This window comes from Sclerotinia sclerotiorum, genomic scaffold, assembly GCF_000146945.2.
Source record: "Sclerotinia sclerotiorum 1980 UF-70 scaffold_2 genomic scaffold, whole genome shotgun sequence".
Lineage (NCBI taxonomy): Eukaryota > Fungi > Ascomycota > Leotiomycetes > Helotiales > Sclerotiniaceae > Sclerotinia > Sclerotinia sclerotiorum.
This window is the reverse complement of record NW_001820834.1, coordinates 1,748,924-1,761,488: the sequence shown is the minus strand read 5'-3', so window position 1 is coordinate 1,761,488 and position 12,565 is coordinate 1,748,924. Positions and strand designations below refer to the sequence as shown.

The 12,565-nt window shown below is 41.0% G+C and overlaps 5 protein-coding genes across 5 annotated transcripts; 2 read left to right on the top strand and 3 right to left on the bottom strand.

The window, feature by feature from the left end:
• Positions 1-563: 563 nt before the first annotated feature.
• SS1G_01750 (predicted protein) lies at positions 564-2,154 on the top strand (the record flags this gene model as incomplete). The annotated part of the gene is made up of 6 exons (XM_001597506.1): positions 564-577; positions 635-824; positions 890-943; positions 1,527-1,616; positions 1,727-1,792; positions 2,107-2,154. 6 exons carry the CDS (start codon positions 564-566, stop codon positions 2,152-2,154), a joined length of 462 nt encoding a protein of 153 aa, XP_001597556.1.
• Positions 2,155-2,848: 694 nt separating this feature from the next.
• Positions 2,849-4,236, bottom strand: SS1G_01749 (predicted protein; the record flags this gene model as incomplete). Its single annotated transcript, XM_001597505.1, has 2 exons — positions 2,849-3,945; positions 4,062-4,236. The coding sequence occupies 2 exons, from the start codon at positions 4,234-4,236 to the stop codon at positions 2,849-2,851; spliced, it is 1,272 nt and encodes a 423-aa protein (XP_001597555.1).
• A 1,726-nt stretch (positions 4,237-5,962) lies between these two features.
• Positions 5,963-7,356, bottom strand: SS1G_01748 (hypothetical protein; the record flags this gene model as incomplete). Its single annotated transcript, XM_001597504.1, has 3 exons — positions 5,963-6,304; positions 6,381-6,881; positions 6,940-7,356. The coding sequence occupies 3 exons, from the start codon at positions 7,354-7,356 to the stop codon at positions 5,963-5,965; spliced, it is 1,260 nt and encodes a 419-aa protein (XP_001597554.1).
• A 1,228-nt stretch (positions 7,357-8,584) lies between these two features.
• On the bottom strand, positions 8,585-9,367 carry SS1G_01747 (hypothetical protein; the record flags this gene model as incomplete). Its single annotated transcript, XM_001597503.1, has 1 exon — positions 8,585-9,367. One exon carries the CDS (start codon positions 9,365-9,367, stop codon positions 8,585-8,587), a length of 783 nt encoding a protein of 260 aa, XP_001597553.1.
• A 1,174-nt stretch (positions 9,368-10,541) lies between these two features.
• On the top strand, positions 10,542-11,435 carry SS1G_01746 (hypothetical protein; the record flags this gene model as incomplete). The annotated part of the gene is made up of 3 exons (XM_001597502.1): positions 10,542-10,941; positions 11,000-11,232; positions 11,289-11,435. 3 exons carry the CDS (start codon positions 10,542-10,544, stop codon positions 11,433-11,435), a joined length of 780 nt encoding a protein of 259 aa, XP_001597552.1.
• Positions 11,436-12,565: the final 1,130 nt, after the last annotated feature.

The window sequence follows — 12,565 nt, the reverse complement described above, 5'->3', positions numbered from 1 at the left end:
ACCTCAAGAATAGCCACTTCAATACATTACAATATATCCAAATAATAACACGTAAGACATCATTTTAATAACGTCTCTCCCTTGATCTGCCGGCCTATTTCACATACATGGCGTAATCTCCCCGGTGGAAGTAGCATGACCATTCCTTCTTTTGTCAGTAGGCATGTATGGCTCCTATTGGATCTTGGGGATCAAAAAACCGGCCTACTCTGGTGCGGGGGACCATCCTTATTGTTCAAGGGCTAGTTGCCATGTGTGAAGCAGTTATTCGAAGAAAGAGACAGATGCGAAGTCAATCTGGGCAGTCGGACACCTTGGATGCATTTTCACCAAGGTGGAGCGTGAGGGGCTTGCCGAGTACTGTTTAAGTCAGGAGACTTACGATTTTGGTGGGATTATCTCTGCGATGCTGGCTTTTGTCTCCGGGAGATAATCCTCGGGGGTGCGCTTATCTCTGCGATGCTGGCTTTTGTCTCCGGGAGGTAATGCTTCGAGTGATCACCCAGGCACTGGTGACAGCTTCTGTTTCCAGTGAATGGGGCCCCAGAATAATCTTGCTTGAAATGCCGGGTCTCCGGTCAGATGTTGGTGTCTTACTCAGCGTTTCATCCCGCTGATAGTTGTCTTTATGTAGTATGGACGATTCGCGACGCCACGCCGCCCACAGGCGCGCTGGCCGCGCCCTGCGCCGCAAAGAACAAACTGTGGAGATGTCAATTGAACAATGGTTGAGAGAGTCATCTTACATGCAAATCCCGTTGTTCCCGGATACGACGCACCCGGCCCTGCTCAAAATGGAGATAGAGCGCGACCTCCTGCTCTTTGTAAGTTGTATCTATCTGATTGTCCAAAATAAATTACATTGTTCCAACGCTAACTGTGCATTCAGGAACACTATCTCCGAGACGCAGAGGTCGAGCATGCTGCCCGCCTCCGAGATGAGGTAAATAGACATGTAAGCCATTCCGTGGATCTAATCTATTGCTTGAGGACTAATTTTACAATTAGAAGCATCATCTGGAAATGATTAGAGCAGATCAGCTTGCTCTCCTAGAGGAACGGTACTTGCGCCTTCGGGCTAAGATCACCCTGGTGTTTTTGTATTCTTTTGCCGGCATTTTCACACTTTTTGCCCTGGGCTACCTGGTCCGGAACCCTTCCTCTTGGGGAGCAATATTCAATCGTATTTTGGAAGCATATCCAACGGAATTTTAAAGGTGAAACCAAATCAAAGCTTTTTCAAAAACAAATTATTCGTGTCATACATGGCTCCACCTCTGGTATTCGTTTTGCCAAATCACTCCTTTCCATCGACTACCATTACTCCATAGACTTGTACATGTCCAGGCCTGGAAAGATGCCCACCAGGATTATTTGACTAGACCGATAGTGCTCGTACTTCCGGACGTAGGCCAATGAAGATGGAATAAAATATGGGTGGGTTTGGTTAGGTTTGAAGGTTTCAGAACAGTCCAAATTGGATTCTGTCCATTTTCATTTACGCCGAGGCTCTCTCTCCTCTTCAGACAATCATAAATAATCGCCACCACCACTTCCATTTGACGATTCTCGGTGGTGGTGATTCCAACGAGGAGGAGAGGGATCTCCAACAATTTGTAAGTTATCAAACCCTGTTCAGTTAACAATAATCAAATGCACTTAATCATTCATATTTATGCTACTATTTGAAACAATATTGTTGTTCCGAAGCTAATCGTATATTTAGCAAAAAGATCTTCAGCTAGCAGAAAACGTTCGATTTTTGGGCCTCCAATTACAGGACCTCACAAAGGTAAGTTCATCACAGAATCCTCCTATCCATTGTTAAAATATTGATCGTAAAATTAGCGGATAGAAGAGTTGGAGCGTTCGCTCCAGAAACCTGGAGAATGGCGCCTTCGGGCAATATATGCCCTCTTTTTGCCTACTCTTCGGAGCATTTGCTGGGTCGTTTTTCCTTCGGCTTTAGGCCATGAAACCTCTCTCGATGGAACCTCTTTTCGGTCATATGTTGTTTGAGCTTCGACCAATGAATCCCTCCTGTCCTTCGTGAGTCACCTCAATCCCAATATCAGTCTTTCAAATTCTGATTATATACATCTTCAGGAATATAACACGGAGCACCTCAAATGTCTAGCTTTTGGACTTCCATGAAGATGAAATTGTGGTAGTGGGGCTTAGGGAAGATGAGGAAAGTCACATTTATCGGGTTTTATAAATCTAAAGGGAACGGGGTGCAGCAATCCAGTCAGATAGTGCACCAAAAACCAGAAATGAAAAACATTTCGTGCATCAATTGCTGACCCAATATTCGAAAGATTGAGATTTTAAGTCTGTTGAAATATCTAATACTCGTATTATTTGTGCACTTCATTCAGTTCCAGTGAACATCCTTCCTTCAAGTCAATTCTAGTCAAAAATTAATCACTTGTATGTACATCACAAGTGCAAGTCACCAGTCTAGATAACCTTTAACATCTTTAAATGCATTGAGATTATACCCTGCATTAGACAAAGAGCAGATTCGTTGAATTCCAAATAACTCGATATTGCAATTGAAGAGATGAAAGAAATTAAACAATATGGGAGTGACTTGATAAATAAAAAATCAAGAGTAAAAAGAGTCAACTTCCAAAATGGCTTCCATCAAGACTTTACAACGACTCATCGTTGATTCTCACCCACATACATCATCGAAAGCCCTAGAGCTGCCAAGTTTGTTTGCTCTTTCATTCACAACCACACAATCCTTATCCAATTAATTAAACCTTACATCTCTCCAGCACCACTTCGCATTCTAGCTCAATCGCTTGCTTTAATATGCTCCCTCCCTTACCCTCATCTACATCTACATCCACCACGCTACCAAAGTACTAATACCATTATCAATACTCGTCTCGCTCCAAGTTAATCCACCCTCATCAATAAGAATCTGCGAGAATGTCTGCGTGGGCGCGGGCGTCAGCATCAGCGTAGCACTATCATCTGTAAGCGTAAGCGATGATTCTGTAAAAGGTGAAGGTGTCGGCCAAAACCCATCATTATCCCACGTCGTCGTTTCCGTTTTCGTCGTCGTTGTCGTTGTCGTTGTCGTACAAACTCCAGATCCAGATCCTGCAGCTACTGTTTCCGTAATAGTGTATTCGATAGGTAATGGGTCGCTTACGAGGATTATGGTTGTAGTTGTAGTTGCGATGGCAGTGGGGTTACAAGTGGCCGTCGGGAAAGCTGGAGAGGGGAAGGATGCATCGTTTGTTATGGTGCTGGTGCTAGTTTGAAAGGAATTCATGTTGCAGTTTTCAGGTGTATATGTATATGTATATGTAATGGTTGATATGGAGGGAGTTGGCGCGGGACATGTACAGATAGTAGTGGCGCAGGGATAGCGTCCGGCTTGGTAGGTGGTGGTTAGTATTGTGGTCCAGGTGAAGTAGTCGTAGATTGCGGTTACTTGGATTGTAGTTACGAGGTTTGTTGTTGTTGTGGTGGTGCACGGGGCGGAGATGAAGCTAGGGTTGGTGAGTGTTATTGTTTGGGTTGTTGTGGTGGTGATGTGGCTTGGAGGTGGGGGGTCGATGATTAGAGTTATGATTGTGGTTATTGTTTTGGTGCTTTCGCTGGCGCTTCTAATGATGGTGGTGGGTATTGAGGTTGTGATTGTTTGAATTTGGGTTTGGGTTTGAGTTTGGATGGGTGGACAGCTGGGACAGATGATTATGAATGCTTGGGTGGGTACTCCTGGCCCTGCATAGCAGGAGTACACTGATGAGAGGGGAGATTGAATAGCGGCATTGTTGAGACCTCTTGTGCATGCAGTTACAGGACCTTGTCTGTCGAATTTGTTGGTGTTTTGGCGGTCTGGTGAGGTGAATGATGAACAGAATGATTGCACGTAGGCGATGGAGGATGTGAAGGCTGTTGCCCAGGCACTTTGACAAGCGTTATCTGAGAGAGAAGTTAGAAATTTTAGGTAAGGAAGGGGTTGGATGTTGAAATTTTGGTTGACGAGTTGAAGATATGAAAATAAGGTAACTGAAAAACTGAAAGATTAATATGCGTACTTCCACATTCTATGCTAACAGTTGATGTAGAGCATGTAGTAGGAACGGGGTCTGAGATTGGAGGAGGACTTAAATCAGGATCAGGGCGCCATGGTGGTGGAACATCAGCAGCATGTATATGAGCCGCAAGAAGAAACACACTAGAGAACTGAGCAAAGTTTAAAACTCGTGTCATTTCGCTGAATAGAGGAATTAGAACACACAGAAAGATTTGCACATCTCTCTGATCAGAGGAAATATCATGATCTCTTACAGGGGCCAAATACATGGCATGTATATGGAACTGAGACTCTCAACAAGATATCATGTCACACAAGTCGTTGCCATGATTTTAATTGTGGCAGTAACAATGAGTCAATTCTCACTACAAGAATCTCCAAGAATCCCGGCACGCCATCAAAACCTTTCGATGAATTAATCTATCAACCACCAGTGACTTGATAGGTCATTTCATCCTCTTCCTATCCTGCGTTGCATCTGATGGAGGTCAGGAGAATTCCCACATTCCTTTTTTGGTCTTGGCGGTTATGTCTCATGCTTTCATAACTTGTGTGGAGAGGGCTTTCTCCGGTTTCCTTTCGTTATTGAGGACTAGATGTCAATAATGTAAGATGACTTGGGTGAAACTTCTCGGCTTTGTCCGTTTGATGGATTGTGATGCGGGAGAGTGATGGCTAATGGTACTTGGCACTGCTCGGTTTAGGCAGTGCTGAATGTCAGAATGTCTGAATGTCTAAAAACAACTCAATATTCCGCTCTAGTTATATATATAGAAGCACCGTATCCTCTACTCCTCTCTATATACACAAACAAAGATATACAACGTAAAGAGCACATCAAAACCAGATTAAAATGGATATTTAGAGAGCGTTCAAAAGTCAACAGTCAAAAGACCCTCAGGATGATAAATAACCTTAGAAAAACAATAGAACTAATCGAAGCAGGAAAAAAATGAAATCAAAAGTAAAAATCATTGAACAAATAAGTAATAAATATCTCCTCCATCAATCTACATCTAACCACAGATAATGTATAAAAATCTTCCATACTACGTCCCGCCACCGACTCAGCTGATGGAGTCTCAGAACTCAGATATCTCCCTTCCTCAAGAGAAAAGTAAAAGGAGACTTCTCCCTCATTTCACCTCTTTGATAGATTTTGATTTTAATTATATATGATATATCATCTATCCTCCAATTCTTTAAAATCTAGACTTTACTCACAAAAAACTCTATACTTTTGATAAAAAAAGATTGATATAAAGACAATATAATATATTAATAATAGAAAATAGAAATAAAAAAACAATAACAATATTACCTAGATATCTAAGTAGCAACATATAACACAGTAAGATAAAATAAGCTGGCAAAAGAAAGCAATAGATGAATAACTGAAGAAGAACAAGAACTTTCGCCGCTGGAAAGATATTATCAGAGCGGATAGTAGCGAGTATATTCTCAATTTCTAAGAAAGACGCCATTATATTTTGAGTTAGAGGGGTGAATGATGCATGAAGATGAGATCCAAAGTGCATTTTATTTATTTATTCTTCAATCTTTTATCCTATAAGTTTTTTTTTTTCTAGGGAAATTGAATTAAGCTTTTGACTGATGATAAATGCGAATCTAGATGGATGTGTATGAATTAATACGCAGAAACTGGTAAAGTAGGTTTTTGAGAAGGAACATATCATTTCATTTTCATTTATCTTTTATTTTGGATTGCTCTACTCCCCAAAAATAGGAGGGTCGCATAAATAGTGCTAAAAGACAAACAAATATTCTTGTACAACTAACCAACCGAGAAATCCTGTATATTTTCCTCCAAAAAAAACCCCCTGAGCCAACTAACATCCCAAATCCAAAAGTCCAAGTCCAGCTCGGATCTCATTCTTTCAATCACAAAGGACTATACCTTGGCGGTTCATCATTCTTTTCGTATTTGTCCTGCTCATCCAATCCAATCAATTCCTTTGAACTAGCTATCGATGCCGCGTTCTTGGTTTTTCTGGAATCATTTCTTGATCTGCAACATAGAAGAAAACTTGTGAGAATACTCCAGAGACTTTCCATTTTTTCTTCTCCAGTCATGAATCGGCCGGGATGAAAGACATTTAGGATAGCTATGGCTAGTACTACTGGGGTGGTTTCTAGAATGTAGAAGTATGATTCGTGGGAGGAGAGGGCACTGAAAGATTTATCTCCGGCGGAGAATCGACCGAGTGAGAAGAAGATTTGAATCTGCATTGTACGTTGTTAATATTCTGTTTCGACACAAAACCCCATCGCCTAATTATGCAACTAAAGGAGAACTCACTAAAATCAAACCCGATGCGCCAAACATTGCCCCTACTAATCCCTTCCACCTTGTTCTCATCACACTTCTTCTTCCTGAATTCCTCATCTCGAATAACAATGCAAAAAGCATACCCATAAACACAAAATTAACCAACATCTGTACAACCAAGCCTCCAGTATAGAGATGATCAGCGTTTCTTTGCTCCCACACTAAATTCCTCTTATCCATCATCGTTGCGCCCACAACTTCTAGCACAAACGCCGCTGCGTTTATTACCAAAAATGGCAGTGCGAGGAATTGGGCACGGATTCCTAGTAGAGAACGATTGGTAAGATAGTGATGTACGATGCGGCCTAGTAAAATGTAATAGTAGGCATTGATGACGGGTGAAATGGTTAGAGCAAATATGGAGGACAAGAGTTCGAGGACAGTATCTTGTTGATCATGGGTTGATAAAACCCGGAGAATGAAGGCTGTAAGACCCCAGATGGAGGCTGCAACTATGAAGAAACTGTATGCCTGCACAATATGTTAGCTTTTGGTATAACTCCTCAATAGAGCAGAGACAAATAAATACCTTCTTGTAAAACACAGCTTGTGTAAGATGAGCTAGAGTGAGAACCCCAAAGATTGTAGCAAATGTCAAGGCCAATGCAGAACTTGGATAGTAGTCATAAAGAGCATTACATGTACCAGGAAGCAAATAACCATTTTTGTCTAGCGTGAGTGTTTGGATGCAGGTAGGAACTGCGAAAGAGATGGTTTTGGCTGGAACTGTCACATGTGCATTGGTCACCCCCGCAATAGTAACATAGTTGGTTGTTAGGAAGTACACCGGACTTGTAGATGCAGACAGGGCAGTGGTAGTCGCATCGCGTTGTAGAATTGTTGGAGCTGCAGTTGTGTTTATAACTGTATCAGTTGTACTCAGAACGAGAGCATTTGTAGCAGTAAAGACTGTCGATGCCAGCAGGATAAGGCTAGGGAAAAGCATTGTCGTTACCTAGGCAAAAAAGTATTCAATGGAATGATCAGTAAGAAGTGAAGCCAGTTGCAAAAAAAGTCAATACAAATATTTCGAATGTTACAAAAAAAGAAAAGAACGTTCGCTAATAGAAAAGATAATAACATCAAGAAACCTAGCTTAATATATGGAAAGGATATATGGCAATAGCAAGGCAGATTTTGAGAAACTACAACCCTCCTTGAGGGTTAAGGAAACAGCTGACTAATGAGAAGTAAACGTCTTATTGGTCTGGGCGTAAGAAGATCATAGAGAGTCTATGTACGAGTGGGCCAATGAGGCACTGAATTATGTGGCGAAGTAAGGAGATCTCGCTTACTTACCACAGCTAAAAATGGGGGCATAGAGCAGCAATTTGTCGCAATTTGGAATGTTTATCTGCTAAACGTAGCCTATTCAAGGTTCACCTCGACGGAATCGTAGACAACAGAGGGACGAGGCTTGCGCTGGTCCTGGAACAATGTGGATCTACAGGGCTGACTGGCACATTTGGCCAGGGCGATTGCACTTGTAAGAGTTCTGGACTCTACTCACCGCACAGTGTAACGCTTTTCACCTAAAACCTTGATTTATTCACTTTTTCAAATCTTTGTTAAATATTTATATAAAATAAAAAAGTGTTTTTTTTTTTTTTTTTTGAAAAAACTTAAAATTAATCAATTAAAATTTATAAAAAATTAATTGATTTATTTTTAATAATTTTTGTTGATAAATTATATAAAATTGAAGACAAGAATCATAAAATTATCAAAATTTTCGCTTATTTTATATGGGAAAAGCGTTACACAATCGAAATTTTGATATTTTACAACTTTAAATACCTATAACTTTTGAACAAAAATAATTAAAAATAAATTATAAAATTTTCTAGAATTAATTTTTAGTTAAATATTATATTTAAAGATTTCGAATGATTTAATTCAATATTAAGAAAGTTATTTAATATTTAATTTTATATGGAAGATTGTGGTTTTTGCAGGGATTTTGTCACAAAACGTCACGGTGTGCGGTGAGTAAAGTCCAGAACTCTTAGTTTAATTCACGGGAGTCTTGTATAAAAATGCGAAATTATATTGCCTTTATTATCCGTGATCCATGTCCTGGGTATACATATTTTTGGAGACGCCGTATCCAACTCCGATTTTAAAGCAGGCTTTCAACTAAACCAAATATACACCGGGCGAACATAGTAGCCATATTAGTTCTTTATCTTCTTTCGAACCATACCGGCTCCAAGCACATTAACCTGGGGTGCCGATGTCGTGGTAGGAGTAGGCTCCTGGGGTTCGTCGGCACTCGATTTTCTTTTCTTCCGTACGAGTCCTACATTAAGCGTTGTGATGCCTGCGCCACCCGTCTTACTTGTAATCTCCGTGACTTTAGTTCCTGTGACTAATTGACCCCATGCATCGCCCATACTTCCTGCACCCGAACGAACTTCATTGATCCATCTTTTGGAACTCGAGCTTGCTAGGTCAAGATCGGCGAAATCTAGCCGAAGAAGTAATTCATTGATTCGATGGTAGTCTGTTTCATCAACGATGACTTGACCGCGACCTTCTGGTCTCCAACAATAGTATGCGGTGCTTTCAGGTCTTTCTAGCAGGTAATTTTTGGTCTCAGTCTTGATTCGTGGCTGTCTGGGAATAATGACACCTGATAATTTCTTCTTCTTTCGTAGGGCAAAAGGTTTCGATAATCGAGTAGGTTCCTCGGTGAATGACATATTATCACTTCCCTTAGAAGGTGACTGCTGAGATGGGAACGAGCTAGTAAAGGATGTTGATGGAGTGGAAGCGACTGTGGCATCTGGAACTGATGGGAATAAAGAGTTGAGTTCCTCTTGGCTATCATTAGCCAACGTCGTGGTTTGACTGCTGTCAGGGACAAGATCTCCTTGATCATGAGAAACTGATGGTGTTAAAACGATCCATATAAATCCAACTAGTCGTCCGGCGGAACACTCTTGTCTATATGCCATCATCTCCCAGAATTGATCAATATTCCTCACGCTCTTCCATTGTCCACTCGAATCATCCTTCCCTCTCCCTATCTCGTCATCCAATTCGTCTAGAAATCTTGCTTTTGGATCGTCTGGATAATGTGGAACTAAGCATCGTGGAGGAACATCGTTTAAATGTCTTGAAATTTGCCGTAGTGGGTGTCCAATAGTCCAGGAGCTTTGCGCACCCTGTATCTTTGCTCTTGCGGGAAGATATGACCTAGTCTCGTAATTGTCCTGTCCAGGCACAATCAAAAAACCTTTGACTGAATCCCATTGAGATTTTCGCGAATCAATAGATATTTCCGTCTGCTCTATTAGCGAGTCAAGCACTCGACACCACCAGCGCACCAAGCCTCTATCATCCAGCACATGTTTTCCACTGTATTCAATACTTCCAGGGAAAAGGTATTGATCTTGAGCCCTGGCAAAAAGTGACACAACACTTCGAATATTTTCTCTTTGACGCTGTTGAATCAAATGTTGTAAAAATGTAGCACTAATATCTCGTATGGGAGAAGGCGTTCCTTTCGGCAGATTTAGCAAATGTAGATATCCAGTCGAATCGGCCTTCGAAACGAAAAATGTAGTATCGTATGCGGTGGAATAAATGAGGATTTCGATTGCGAAAACTAACACTTCAACTGTTTCTGGCGCATCTTTTTTCAAAGGAGTTTTAATTGAAACTGTAAGAAAATGACTTTCGCAATAGGTTCTATCGGGGCGACTATTCGGGGGCGCAGAATATAACGATGAGGTTTTGGTTGGAGGGGTAGATAGATGGTAAATCTTAAAAGTGACGTCTTTAGGAAGGACAGAAGCAAGTCGTTGAATGAAAATGGAAGAGACAATTGATTCTTTTGAACCAGAACTCCCTTGAATAGCCATAGCCAAAGAATATTGTTAATTATTTCAAGAATTCCATGATCATAAAATCGAATAAAAGAAAAGTGTACATCTTAAATTACGTATTGGAATAAGTCCTTCGTGAGACGCGTCGGCGAGTCGGAAGACGCGAAGTCTGGTCTACGCTTAAAAAAGTTTAGCGTCTGGATAAAGTTTCCAGAAATCTTGAGCTTTCAACATCGAGGAATTATTTTGCTAGAGGAGGGGGGTATTTTCACTACGAATTGACCACGATTTACATATAAAAATGGCATCAAAAACCACCAGTCGATCACTCCAATCCCTCACTCGGCAAGCACGTCAAAAATGTTCATGCGCCGCCCCCATATCCTCCTGCTCAAATACCGCCCGACAATTCTCAATATCAGCCTCGAGGTCAGATAATCAATATGATGGAGATCGAGGGGCGCAACCCAGATGGTCATATACACCCCCTCAGATGAAATTACCTTTCAATCCGAGAGCAAATCACGACATACCGACATGGGAAGTCAATAGCGATCCAGAACGATTGAACCGATTTTATACACAATTTCTGGGACGAGGAGGTGATCAAGTACTTACAGATGAAGTAAAATGGCTCGCTGTTACACATAAGAGTTTTGATCAGGGAAGAAGAGGTTTTAATGATCGATTGGCATATTTCGGTGCGTATTGCGGTTTACCTGCGGATTGAGGAGCAAATACTGAGTTTATGATATGCAGGACGCAGGATATTGAGCTTGCAGACAAGTTTAGTTTTATTGCAATCACCGATTGCGAGACGAGCCCAACTACCTCAGGACACAGAGGGCATGGAGCCATATTCGCATCCTGCTCTGGACGGTTTACCAAACTTGACTAATGTAAAGGTGGGTGATATTTTGAGCAAGGAGAGACTGGCGAGGTTGGGAACTCGGATGGGTATGCAGGACATTATTCGATGGGAACCTAGAATGGTAAGTCGAATAATTTTGCAGCGGGTTTTTTGTGGCGCTACTGATATATTTTACAGAAAGATAACCTGGAAAAATCCGGCATTGATCTTGTGATCGCCACTTCATTGTACGCCATTATTGGAGCAGTAGCATTACAGAAGGGTGGTGATTTTGCGACAGAAGTGGCGAGGGAGAGAGTATTGAGACCTCTCGGTGTATCATAGATGTGTATATCATGTGCAGTAATGACATTGATGTATAATTCCTATTGTAAAATACATACTAAAAACTCTCACAAGTTGTGAGAGACGTATCATGAATGGTGCAATAATGAGCGGACTGACTCGTTCGACGATGTTTCTCAAATGCTTCCTTGGGGTTTTGACACTTGATGGGAATACTTCATTATAGATCAGACAACAATATGGGATATTTGAGGATCATCAATTTGAGAATAATCAATCACAAAAACTAGAAGTTGGGAAAGCGTTTCATGAATCCGTATTTCTACTAGCACTATTACAGCATAGTATGTGCTATATCTTCAACTCTTGCCCTGCAGACCATGCCATCCTCCCCTCCCACCGCCCTCTCACAAACCAACCACTCAACCACTCAAACCACCTAAACTAACCCTCGTACCTTTATCCCTCCTAATGTCCGAATATATCTCCCTTAAAACAGTAACTTGGTATCCATTTCCAATCTGAGATTAATTAATAAGAGATGAATTAATAGATATAGTGGATTTATATAGCATTGTATGAACTTTTATGGTTTTGTTTGAAGGGGGTGGATAACATGGGGACCTTTTGGGGGGGGTTGAGAGGAGAGTGAATTATCAATCAATTGCGATATCCCGATTTATATTGAAAGTCATAAGTTCGATGATTAGGTTATCACCATGTTGATTTTTAATAGGAGCTTTATCCAGCTGTTAGGAAGCTGTCTAACCCTATACCCAGGTAGAATTCGATAGATTATGAGACTGCTTTTGTCCAAACTTCATCTTTAGATGGTGATTGGCGAAGGCTTGGAGAGTTTTATTGCAGTTCTTAGATATGAAATTGTGTATGTATGAAGATGACAGGGGCATCTAGCTAATGTTCTATTTGTCTCTTTGCTATTTATGTTTCTTATACTCACTAAGGCAGATTTGGATTGTATATTTGTAGTAATTTTCTTGATATATCTGACAAGTTAGTTACTTGGAATGAACGTAAAATGCTCATGCTCTATATTCTCGATTATAGATGGAAAGCTGTAGCCATTAGTCCTTTTATGAGAGCATTTGCAACTTGCAAAATAAAGGTTCGCCGGAGGCGATTGGCTGAGTGAACCTGAACTTTAACAT